Raw genomic sequence first — 12,103 nt, forward strand, 5'->3', positions numbered from 1 at the left:
ACAGAGGTTACTATCATAGTTGCTAAATGCTTTTTCTTTTCCTATAAACACTATAGTTTTAGCACCTCTATCTGTTTTATGTCTCCCCTATTTATGTTCCCTTCATTTCCTACCGAACCTTTCACAGAGAAGGAATTGGGGTGATACTGATCTCATGATTGTTAACTTTAAGTAATGTGAACCCAGAGCTCTTCTTCATTGTTTAGACCAGAGGGGCTTTTAGTTTGTAACTCCAGTATGTATCTCGATTCGAGTCTTCTGAGCTTCTTGGTTCTGTCCCCACCCCTCTCATCTTTGGGAATGTGGTCGAGACAGAAGAACCTCAAAAGGTTCGGGTTGGACTTGTGGAACTCGTTAAAGTGGCGTGCCACTGGATAATTTGCATCATGATTTTTTATAGCACGCATGTGCTCCAAAATTCTCTTTTTAGCGGGATGAATAGTACTCCCTACATATTTGAGTTCACAGGGACAGGACAGGCAGTATACTGCAAATTCAGTATTACAGTTCATTAGTTTATTGATTTTTCTTTTTGTGGTTCTACCTGGAATTGAGAATTCTTTCACCTTTGTTCCATTTCTACACGCCTTGCAATTCATGCAAGGGAAGAACCCTGTTATCTGATCCTTTCTCTTGGGATTTTTGGGGAAGTGGCTCCTTACGAGGTGATCTTTCAGGGCTGGACCTTTTCTATAGGTTATCTGTGGGGTTTTAGGGATATGTGTCCCTATCACTACATCTGTTTTTAATATTTTCCAATTCCTCCGGAAAATCTGTACAACTTCTGATGATTGAGCCGAATATTCGGTTATCATTCTCATTGTGTTGCTGTTCTCTGTGTTGCGGGACTTACGTTCTCCCATTACCAACTCCTGTCTTATCAGATGTTCCCCTTTCTTCTCCGCCCTGTTCAATATCCTTTCCTTGTACCCTCTTTTCCTCAGCCTACAGAAAGCTTCATTTTTGGCTTTGATAAAATCCTTGTCAATGGTACAATTTCTCCTTATTCGGACAAGTTCTCCATATGGGACCCCCTCTATCACACTGCTCGGATGGAAACTCTTTGCATGTAATGTACTGTTTCCAGCTGTAGGTTTCCGATACAGTGTTGTCTGAATCTTATCATCCTCAATATAGACTGTTAAGTCTAAATAGGGTACCTGGGTCTTACTAATACACTCAGTGAATTTCAGATTGCACTCGTTCTTATTTAGGGCCGCCACATAGAGACTCACCTCCTCGTGTGTCCCCTTCCAAATAATGAAGAGGTCATCTATGTAGCGGACCCATAATGCAATTTTATCTAGCCATTTCTCGTTTTCCCCTGCCCAGGCCACGTGCTTCTCCCACCAGCCCACGAATAAATTCGCGTAGCTGGGGGCGAAGCACGTGCCCATCGCAGTCCCTTGCTGTTGGTGGTACATTTCTCCTGCAAACATGAAAATATTATTTTTCAAACAAAATTCTGCAAATTCCATGATCATAGCATTGTGCTCATAATATTTTGCATGTCGCTTTTTTAGAAAGAACTCAATTGCTTTCAGTCCCTTGTGATGTTCAATACTTGTATATAAGCTGGTGACGTCTAGCGTCACAAGCCACATGTCCTGTTCCCATTGAATGTTCGAGATAGCACGAAGAAAGTCCTTTGTATCCTTAATATAGGAACTCAAATCTCGGACTAGTGGATTTAAGAAGCAATCAATATAGATGGATACATTTTCCAATAGGCTATTCAGAGAGGATACTATTGGTCTCCCTGGTGGATTCATTTGACATTTGTGCACCTTTGGCAAGTGATAAAAGGTGGGAATTTCTGGTGACTCACACATAACAAATTTGTAGTCTGTGTCCCTTAAAATCCCTTTACTATGCCATTTCTTCAGAATCTCATGGAAGTCGGTTATGCTTTGCTCATATGTTGACCGAGTAACAATGTTATAGCATTCCTTATCTGAAAGTTGTCGCCATGCTTCCTTTTGATATAGCTTCCTGTCCATTAGTACGATATTACCTCCCTTGTCCGAGGGTTTGATAATTAAATTTTCATCATTTTTCAAATCCATAATTGTCTTCCATTGGGCTTTCGTGATGTTTTCTTTGCTCAGATTCGGTCCCTTTGTCTGTAATTTTTTAAGGTCACTGATCATAGAGTCATGGAAGGCATCTATTGTGTCATATGCCATTTGTGGAATAAATCTCGATTTTACTTCTAGATTGCTGGGAGCACCTACTTGTGTGATTCCTGCTTCCTGTAATGTCCTCACAATATCATGCTGACTCAACAATGTGCTTTCGCATTCAAGTTCGTGTAGGGCTTGTTCCAGATCTATTTCCCTGCTCGTAATGATCTCTTCTCCTTCCAACACTTCTTTCACGGCTGTAGATTGTGATTTTCCTGGGTGTAGGAGGTGCATTTTCATCAGCTTTAATTTTCTTACATATTTGTACAGATCGATACGCACATTCGCATAATCAAATTGGCTAGTGGGGCAGAATGAAAGTCCCAATTCTAATACTTTTTCTTCTTCCATCTTTAGTTCTCTTGATGATAAATTGATAACTGTTTGCTTATTCATTGTTACTTCCTTTTCCCCCCACGTCTGCTCCTCGTCACCATGTATCCTGCTGTTCCTGCTTTTTCCTTTCCCGCTTCTTCTTGTTCTCCGTCTCTTTTTTCTTTTTGCGGCGGGTGTGTCCTTGCAGCCGGTCTCTGTTTCGCCTGTCTCAATAATTGGTATTCTTGAAAAAAAAAAAAAAAAAAAAAAAAAAAAATATATATATATATATATATATATATATACACATAATAAAACCATAGAAAATGTAAGAAATGTAATAGGATAAAATATATGAATTAATGTAAACAATAGCTAGAATATTAAAATTGAAACCTCCAATTTACAAAAAATACTATAAATATTCAAATAAATGTTAAAATATTATCAAATAATTAAGTGTAAAAAATAGAACGATGATTAATGCTATAAACCATATCCAACCAACTTTATTAAAACTATTGGAATCTAGGAATATGAAATATACGATTCCCACTCCAAACAGAACAAAAGTAAGGAAAGTGTTGGACTTTGGAGGCTTAAAATGTACTATTCTCGCTCCAGTCTGTGCAACAGTATGGAAAGCGTTGAATTTCAAAGGGGTGAGATTTACTATTCAAGCTCCAGACACCACAATAGAAGGGAAAATGTTGGACTATGGAGGGGTAAAATTTACTATTCCCACTCCAGTCTGTACAACAGAGGGAAAAAGTTTGATTTCGGAAGGGTGAAATTTACTTTTCCCACTCCAGTCAGTACAACAGTAGGGAAAGTGTTCGGGGCATATTATCAAATACGGCGTTAAAATTATCTGCGGTTTAGCGGCAGGAAACTGCAGCTAAAGCGGCGATAATAGGCTTGATAATATGCCCTTGAGAATTCCAATAGAAGCCCAGGTTCACACCAGAACATGGGCTTCTATTGGAATTCTCAAGGGCATATTATCAAGCCCATTATCGCCGCTTTAGCAGCAGTTTCCTGCCGCTAAAGCGGCGATAATTATAACGCCGTTCTTGATAATATGCCCCTTGGACTTTTGAGGGGTAAAATTAACAATTCCCACTCCAGTCTCTGCAACAGCAGAGGAATTATTGGCTTTCAGAGGGGTAAAATGTACTAATCCCACTCCATACAGTACAACAGTAGGAAAAGTGTCAAATTACAAAGAGGTTGTTAATATTATTATCTCCTACTACAGTCTAAACAAGAGTGAGGAAAGTACTTCACTTCAAACACATTACATATATAAGTAACACCATGAATGTAGAAAAATATTAAACTCTTAACATAAACATTATTGATTAACATAAATATATATGTAATAAAAAAATCATCATTTTACTATTCATTAAAGTAATTAATTATCAAATATTAAATACGTGTTATTCAGTTATTAATTGATTAACTTTCCACGCTATAACCCTATAATCCTAGTAGCCCGCCCGGAAAACTTAACTTTAAAAATAAGTATTACATATTTTCCATATTTAAAATCAAAGAACTAATGAGTTAACAATTAATAATTGATTGTTAATTAACTATAACTTAATTAACTTTCCAGCTTCGACCCCTACACACTTAACAGCCTGCAACTACAATATCATTAAAATAATTCAAAAGTCCATAACTTAAATATTTAAAATTCAATGAAATAATGGATTTACAAATAATATTGAATCATAACTTAATTACTGATTAAATAACTTATCGCCCTATATCCCTACAAACCTAGCATCCTGCAACTAAAATGTTAGCACAATAATTCAGTATTCCATATTTTACATAGTTAAAAATTCATTAAATTATTATTTCGAAATTGTTCTTAAATTATTAATTAATTATTACTTATGTTCCCACCCTAGACCCCTACAAACCTAACAGCCTGCAACTAAAATACAAGCAAAATAAGTAAGAAATATAAATCAATTAAATAATTTATTAATATTAATTGTTAATTATTGCTTAATTTACTTCCCACCCTATCCCCCAACAACCTGTTACAACACTATAAATTGCTATAAAAAATTACTTAAAATTACAAACTATTTTTAAAAAAAAACTTTTATATAAACAATAGTAACACATAAAATAAATATATCAACTAAAATACATTCAAATAATTTTAAAACTATACTTTTTACCACTATATTATAGAAAACGATATTAAAAACATTGATATTGTTAAAAAAGATTTACTTACCTCAAAAATTATATTCTTGTCAATGATATTTGTGCATCACAATATTTATTTTTCGATATTTATGCCTCCCGAAATTTTTAATCAGTTGTTTTGTTCAAATACCGGTTTAGAGGCTGCCATTAGACAAAATCTGTTTTTTGGCACGGCCTATATGGCACGTTGTATCAATATGCTTGTTAACAATAGTCCTGATGAATCTGGCTCTAAATGTTGATGTAATTAGCTTTTTGGACAGAATTTTGTTCAGATTGTAACCAAGAGCCTGGATACCAAATATTTATATCTGCACTTTTTCACCCCAAGTGTGCACTGCACCACTATCCACTTCCTTAGACTAAGGGCCTTATTACGAGTTTGGCGGTCCGACTACTGCAGGACCGCATACGTCCCGGCCAGCAGGCCACGGCACTGACGGTCCAAAGACCACTGTATTATGAGTTGACCATGAAGCCGGCGATTTGGAGGCATGGATCTTGCAGCGGTGGTAAGTACTTTTCACAAATATATCAATGATGGGATGTGCATTTCGACTGCAGATGTGTTGGATGCACACATATTCATGATATAGGTGGAAAAATTCCATATACCCATTACTGGGGTTCAGCTCATGTGGGCAGTCCTGGCAATGGGTATATGGTTCGAAAAGGACTCACATGTACTGCAAACAGGGTTGTAATCCTTGGCTTCAATATCCTGCTGTGAAGGGGGACCTGGAGAAAGGCATCCATGAAGGAATCTACCTGGAAGAAGAATAAAGGGGTAAGTATGCATCTAAAATCCTTCATCACCGCCACCTTGAAACAGGCGGTTTGACCCCCACAGTCTGCTTGTGAACAGGCAACTCGTAATACAGATGGCGGTGCCATTTCCCTGTACTGCTCTATGGTGGCTGCCTGTCTCCGACCGTGAACCCAGCGGTCGGCAGTCTCGGCGGTCAAGCGGTGGTCTTCGCAAAGCCAAACCGACCGCCTCGTAATACGGTGGTCGGACCGCCAAGCCAAACTTTTAATAAGGCCCTAAATCTTTTTAATTGCATGCGGTCATCAGTTTCTGCTCAGCTTATCGTTTAATGTTCATATTGATGCTAATGCTCGTGGGCTCTCCCATTCATTGTTTCCTTAAATCAGTGTAAAATTCTTGAATGATTCCGAAGGGACCTAGGAATATTGGATTTTCCCCTAGCTACTTTAGTACATAAAGTCACTAGGCATATTATTACATGGTCAAAATATGCCCACAGGGTTCAGTATTTTAAGTCCTTTTTTCACGTTTTCATATACATTTTGTGATTAAGATAAGTTAATACTGCTGTGTAATGCAGAAAATGGAGCAACGAGTGAGAAACAGTCATTGTACATTTCATTTTCTAAGTCTTTCTGAAAAACATAATAAAATATATATTTTTTTTAAATCTCCTAATTAATCATTTGGACTGCGTTTAGTCCCAAAACGGTCCCAGAAAAGACTGGGTAATGACATACTCACGCCATAGAGCTAGCTAAAATATTTGCACAGCTCATTCTAAAAAAAGCTACTTATTTACACATGGGTTATACAGATAATCAAATGTTTCTCCGTTTGAAGAAAACAGATTGTTTTGTTGTGACTGTATGGTGTGAAACGTTCTGGCACATTTTGGTATGCTGTCATTATTCTGTATTTCCTGTCTCTTCTTACAGAACATTCCAATACCAACGTTAAAAGCCTATGCAGAATCAATGAAGAAAAACAGCTATGTCAAAAAATTAAGCTTAGTAGGAACAAGGAGCAATGATCCTGTTGCTTTTGTAAGTCATGTGTGCCTTAAGAATCACTTCAAATGTGAAGAGTATGCGTTTCATAGGGTGTCCATATTTACTTATAGAAGAACAGATGTGCATATTTACAGTGATTGGCAAAATGTAATTTCTTTGCAGGTGCTGTCACAATTACTCTCCGGGGAGCAACAGTTTTGTGAAACGTATACAGGGCTCTACGTCACTAGGGTAATTCCTTGGGAATGAGGTTATATGGTTAGAACCGTGTGTTGCAGATTAGCTGAGGAGGGAATGGCGTTCATCGATTGGTTTAGTATAGGAATTATACACCAAATATTTGAAGCCCACACTAATTGGAAATACATTTTTCAGATAATAGTGCCCCTTCACAAACTTTATTTTTTGTTAATGTGAGTCTGATGCAACGAAATTACCATATTAACACCATCAAATGTGTTAATGGTGGCACAAGTGTATTATGGTTGCCTGCCATAGAAACCCATGTAGAAATAGCTTGCCAAAACAGAAGCATCCATGTCACAGAAAGAGCACCACTCGGGTCAGCACATAGCTAATCACAGACAGCACTTCAAGAGTGCCAGTCTTGAAAAGATGTGGTATTATTTCGAGAATGTCTTGTGCAGCCAGCATTGCGAATGGAGAGGAGTCTGGATAACATTAATGACAAACAGGCAATATCAAAGGGCAGAATATAGCTACTTCTATCCTTTATTGTAGAAAAGTAAAAAAAAAAAAAAACTGCCATTATGGTACTGAAATAAGTTGAGTGAAATCGTAAAGGTAAACTGGTTAGAGCATATATGCATGTTGTCAGGCTGAGAAACCTATTTTGAAAGGCAGAGAAATAGAGCAAAAGGTGCCAGGAGAGAAAAGGTTCAATCAGAGGTGAACTTCGTAGCAGGTAGACATTTTTTTTTGTGGGACCAAAATAGAATATTCAAGGGTAGAAATAGCTCAAATTAAAGTGATGATTTAAAGTGACTTGGAAAAGACACAGTTGTTGATGGAATTATTTTTGTCAGTGTGAATAATAGGAGTACCAACAGTGGCGGCTTGTCAGTGCCTCCGTGAGACACCTCACCCCCTTTTCCAAAGCATGATGAGTGTCTATCAGGCTGAGCAGAGGTCTGCCTGACCGACACTCACCATGTCAGGGTCAGGCAGCCAGTCGCTTTATATGCGCTAATGCCTAGGAGCCGCGTTTCCTGCGCCAAGGCTTGCCAGGCACAAGAGTGCGCGTGTATGAACTTGTCACAGGGGTGTGAGTATGAGTACAGGTGTGCTTCTGAATGGATAGGTGTATGTGCGCACGGTGGATGCATGTGGGTATGTGCGCACGTGTGTGCTTGTGACTAGATGGGAGAAGTGTGTGCACTTATGGATGGGTAGGACTCAGTGAGTGAGTGTGCGTGCATGAGCCCTCCGCACTAGTCCTCTATTCAGTGCTTATTTTGACCTGTGAGTTACAGGTGGGCCCCATCAGCACTCGTTTTTGGGAACTCATACATAAAGGGGAACGAACGAGGAAGAGGAAGAAGTAAACATTGTGACAGGAGAAAGCATTAATCTGTAAGAGAGAGAAAGGGGCAGGGAGTGCCTGTCTAATGGCGGATTAAACAGGCGTGAGATGGAATCAAGACTGTGCCCTCTTGAGATTTGGCACAGTGACATTCAATAGTGCCAGGCACGGGCTTCCGAGCAAAGCTTTAAGCCCCGAAACGTATTCTTTATAAAGGAAGCCAAACCTCTAATTAACCTGCCGCCACCAGCTGCAAAGATGAGAAGCTCCGTAAATGCGCTTAGTGAGAGGTGGGCTCTCAGCCGCGCTTTCTGTTGATGAGATCCCTCATCTGTGCCACAAAAATAAAGCTGTTGGAACGACAGGTGCACATGTAAACATTTAATTGAGGATAGAAGAAATCTGTTTACTTGTTACATTCTGGCATTATGTGTGTTTATTTCTAAAAAATATGACCTATCAAATTGCATTAATGATGAAATATAAATGAAATGTTTAGAGTGCACTGCGTGGAGAAATTCAGAGAGCTTGTTGCAAAATGTATATACAATTATTTTGACGAAATTGTGATAGTGATTGTTGATCTATTTACCGGATTTTACAATTCCGAAGCATACCACAATAATGTTGACTAAATGTAACACTCTGCAAGTCGTAATTGCCATGTTTTGAATTTTATTCCAGCTACTTTGTTTCAAAAGGGCAATATACTGTTGTAATTAGTACACAGTATGTTTTAAACTAAGCAATAAACTACATTGATTGGTTGTAAAGTGAAGAGAGCCAGTAAAGTTATGAAGAGCGGAAAAGGACAAGTAGAGGAGCAATGTATGAAGTCAATGCTGCAAGGAGACTAACTCCACATACATTTACAAACAGATAAAATGCAGTAGCAGAGTGGTTATCCTCCTGAGTAAAGAGTTCAAAGAAAACAAGTTACTCCTATGCAATGTACAGCGTGTGCTACCGGAACCGCTGCAGTCCCCTGCTTTCAGAGAATGGTTTGTACTGCCACTGTTGACATAAAAAGTTGTACAAGACTGAATTTGTCAAAGTTCAGAGAGGTCCACCTCTTACTAAAATATATAGAAGCCTAGATATGTTGACAATGTGATGACTGCATTTTCCTTATGTCATTTAAGGCACTGGCAGACATGCTTAAAGTTAACAGCTCCTTGAAGAGCCTGAATGTTGAGTCAAACTTCATCAGCGGGATGGGCGTTCTGGCGTTGATCGAGGCTCTTCAGTACAACACGTCGCTGGAAGAACTGAGAATTGACAACCAGGTAAGATGCAGACTGATTCATCGTGCAAAACCGAAACAAAACCGCGCTCCCTATCATCTGCGGATTGATAACAAGCACAAACTAGAGAGTGTCCTCTATAACAGTCAGTGTTCAATGAACTAACAATCTTCTGGTAAACATACCACAGTCCTACTCAACAGAAAACATCAAATATGGAAAAGATATAATCTGGGGAGAAGGTTGCACTCACAGGGGAGTTTTCTGATCCAGTTGGAAACAATTTCTATATTCAGATTGAGAAAATATTTACCAATATTTATTTTCCCATAATAGATCTATGCATGATGTCACTGATGACATATTCGAAGAATGAATACATTAGTACACTTACATAGGGCATACCATCTGCTTAGGTCTTAGTTGCGTATTAGAACAATGGTCCTTAAAAAGAGAAGTATCGTCATAAGGATAAATATAGACTCCTATCAGTGCTATATTAAGAGTGTCCAGCCGGACAGTCAATTTAATCATTCAAAAATTTCCAAACCAAAAGTATAAACACATCAATACAGTGGGACACAATCCTGCATCCTACATAAACACATGACAAGTACACTTCAGGACAGGAACATATCAGGCAAGAAAGGGTAGCTTGTGGAATATTGAACACAATTTCGAACAAGCTTGAGGAAACAGTAAATACACTTTTTTTATCAGATTCGATTAATGTGCAAACTGTTTACATTAGTCGATGACGTTTCGATCCTATTTAAAAAATAGTAGGATCATCATCAGGACAGTAAGGGTACAAGCCTGAATAATTAGAGACTGCCTCAATTAAGCTTGCGGAAGGTTAAGCCGCATACGCATTTGTTGGCGGTAGCCGAATTATTAGGATTTTCTGAGGATGAATATCCTGGCTTTTAAACTGTGAAAATAACAAGTTCCAAAGCAGCAAGTGGCGATGCACATTATGTTGTTTGATCCAAGGCTCGATGGCAGGGATCCAGTTGGAAACAGTTTCTATATTCAGATTGAGAAAATATATACCAATATTTATTTTCCCATAATAGATCTATGCATGATGTCACTGATGACATATTCTAAGAATGAATAAATTAGTACACTTACATAGGGCATACCATCTGCTTAGGTCTTAGTAGTGTGCAGTTAGATTTGATGCTATGGGTGGCAGAAATATACGCTGTGGTGATATCCGACACAGCTGATTATGATAAACAATTGCCAGGGTACAGTGAACAGTATTGAATTGTGTTGTGGTTGATGGAGACTAACGCATGATGACAGCTTTAATTATAAATGTTATGGCACTGGAAGTTTAATCCTTTGATTAAACAAATGCAATAAATTATCCTGGCATACATGATCGTTTTGTTGACCATGATCTAGTCATCTAGGCAAAGGTGCAAATTCAGGTCAATGAATAGTCAGATAGAAATGTTGTGACTGCTGAGCACATATTCAAGCCACAATAAGAATGAAAGGAGGCCTTTGGTATTCAATCAATCATTCAATTAATCATCAAGTTTATAGGGGCACAGCTACTCCAAGAGTGTCCCGCCGCTACTAGGTTTAGTGATTATCAGAGCTGACACATAATTACTTAAATGCTCTATTGAATAACCAGGTCTTAAGAAGGCGTTTAAAGGTCTGCTAATTCTTCATCTCCCGCAGTTGCAATTGGGGTGAATTCCAGGCGGAGGCGGCAAGGAATGAAAAGGAGGAACCACCCCATGTTTCCCTTTTATTTCTGGGGACCACCGCCAGCAGAGCGTCCGAGGAGCATAAGGATCGAGCCGAAATATATAGTCTGCTCCTGTTCCTCAGATACCATGGCCCCTTTTGGTGAAGGCTCTGTGAGTCAGCATGAGCCCTTTAAACAGGACTCTCTCCTACATGAGGTGACAATGCAGCTCTTTCAGATGCTGCTGGATAGGACTCCTTTTTAGGTCTCGGCTAGCGATGGCTGCGCTTGCGCAGTCTCGCTCGCGAGATTTAATGACTTTAAGAAGAGGGGCTTGCACCCGCCCCTCTTTTCTCCTGTTCTCCATTGGCTGGCCTCTTAAATGCTGGCCAGCCACTGGAGAAGAGGTCCAGTCACTCCGATTATGCCCTGTCCTTTTCGGATCGGGGGGCGTGTTTTTTGCGAGAAGTCTCAGGGAGGAGACAACAGCAAAACACGCCCCCAAATCCGAAAAGGACGCTCCCTTTCTCCGAGGCATTTTCTGCTGTGCCTCGGAGAAAGGCGGTCGTGTGCTCGTCCGCTCCCCCTTCGTCCGGCTGCTGCTCTGGTCTCCTCACCTCTCCTCACCCTGTCCTGGCCGCTGCGCCACTCCTCTTACACTTGGTTATGTGTGTATTTCCCACTCGTGCGTTAATGCCATCGCGCCTGCCCGGTCAGTTGGAGAAAAAAAGACGGAAAAGATCTAGCAGGGGGAGGGGCGGGGCTGTGCCAGGCACAAGATGGCGGAGGGGGCGGCGGCGCAAGCCAAGGAGCGGCGGCGGGAGCAGCTGTGGCATTGGACTGCCTCTTGCACTAACCAGGAGGCGGCTGAGCCCCGCGGACAGGCGCGGGCAGTTCGCTTCGATGGAGCCGCCGAATTTCTGGCAGCTTGCGCAGGAGGCGACCTGGAAGAAGCCGAGGCCATGCTACAGGGCAAAGGCGGGAGCGACCTACTCAACAGCACCAACGTCGATCAGGTTGGAGCGGCTTGTATGTGCAGATATGTGTGGGTACCTTACGACAAAGATGGATTGATTCCACAGCCCTTGCGTTTTTG

General features: G+C 40.0%; 1 protein-coding gene across 4 annotated transcripts in view; it reads left to right on the forward strand.

Moving 5' to 3' along the window:
- The window catches only part of TMOD1 (tropomodulin 1), a 497,118-nt gene that overhangs the window by 406,623 nt on the left and 78,392 nt on the right, over positions 1-12,103 (forward strand). For all 4 annotated transcript variants that reach the window (XM_085636597.1, XM_085636598.1, XM_085636599.1 and 1 more), the window contains exons 7-8: positions 6,438-6,545; positions 9,198-9,341. In XM_085636597.1, the coding sequence (XP_085492723.1) occupies positions 6,438-6,545; positions 9,198-9,341 (252 nt within the window). The remainder of the gene's footprint in view (positions 1-6,437; positions 6,546-9,197; positions 9,342-12,103) is intronic.

Source organism: Triturus cristatus, chromosome 2_1 (genome assembly GCF_964204655.1).
Source record: "Triturus cristatus chromosome 2_1, aTriCri1.1, whole genome shotgun sequence".
Taxonomy (NCBI): Eukaryota; Metazoa; Chordata; class Amphibia; order Caudata; family Salamandridae; genus Triturus; species Triturus cristatus.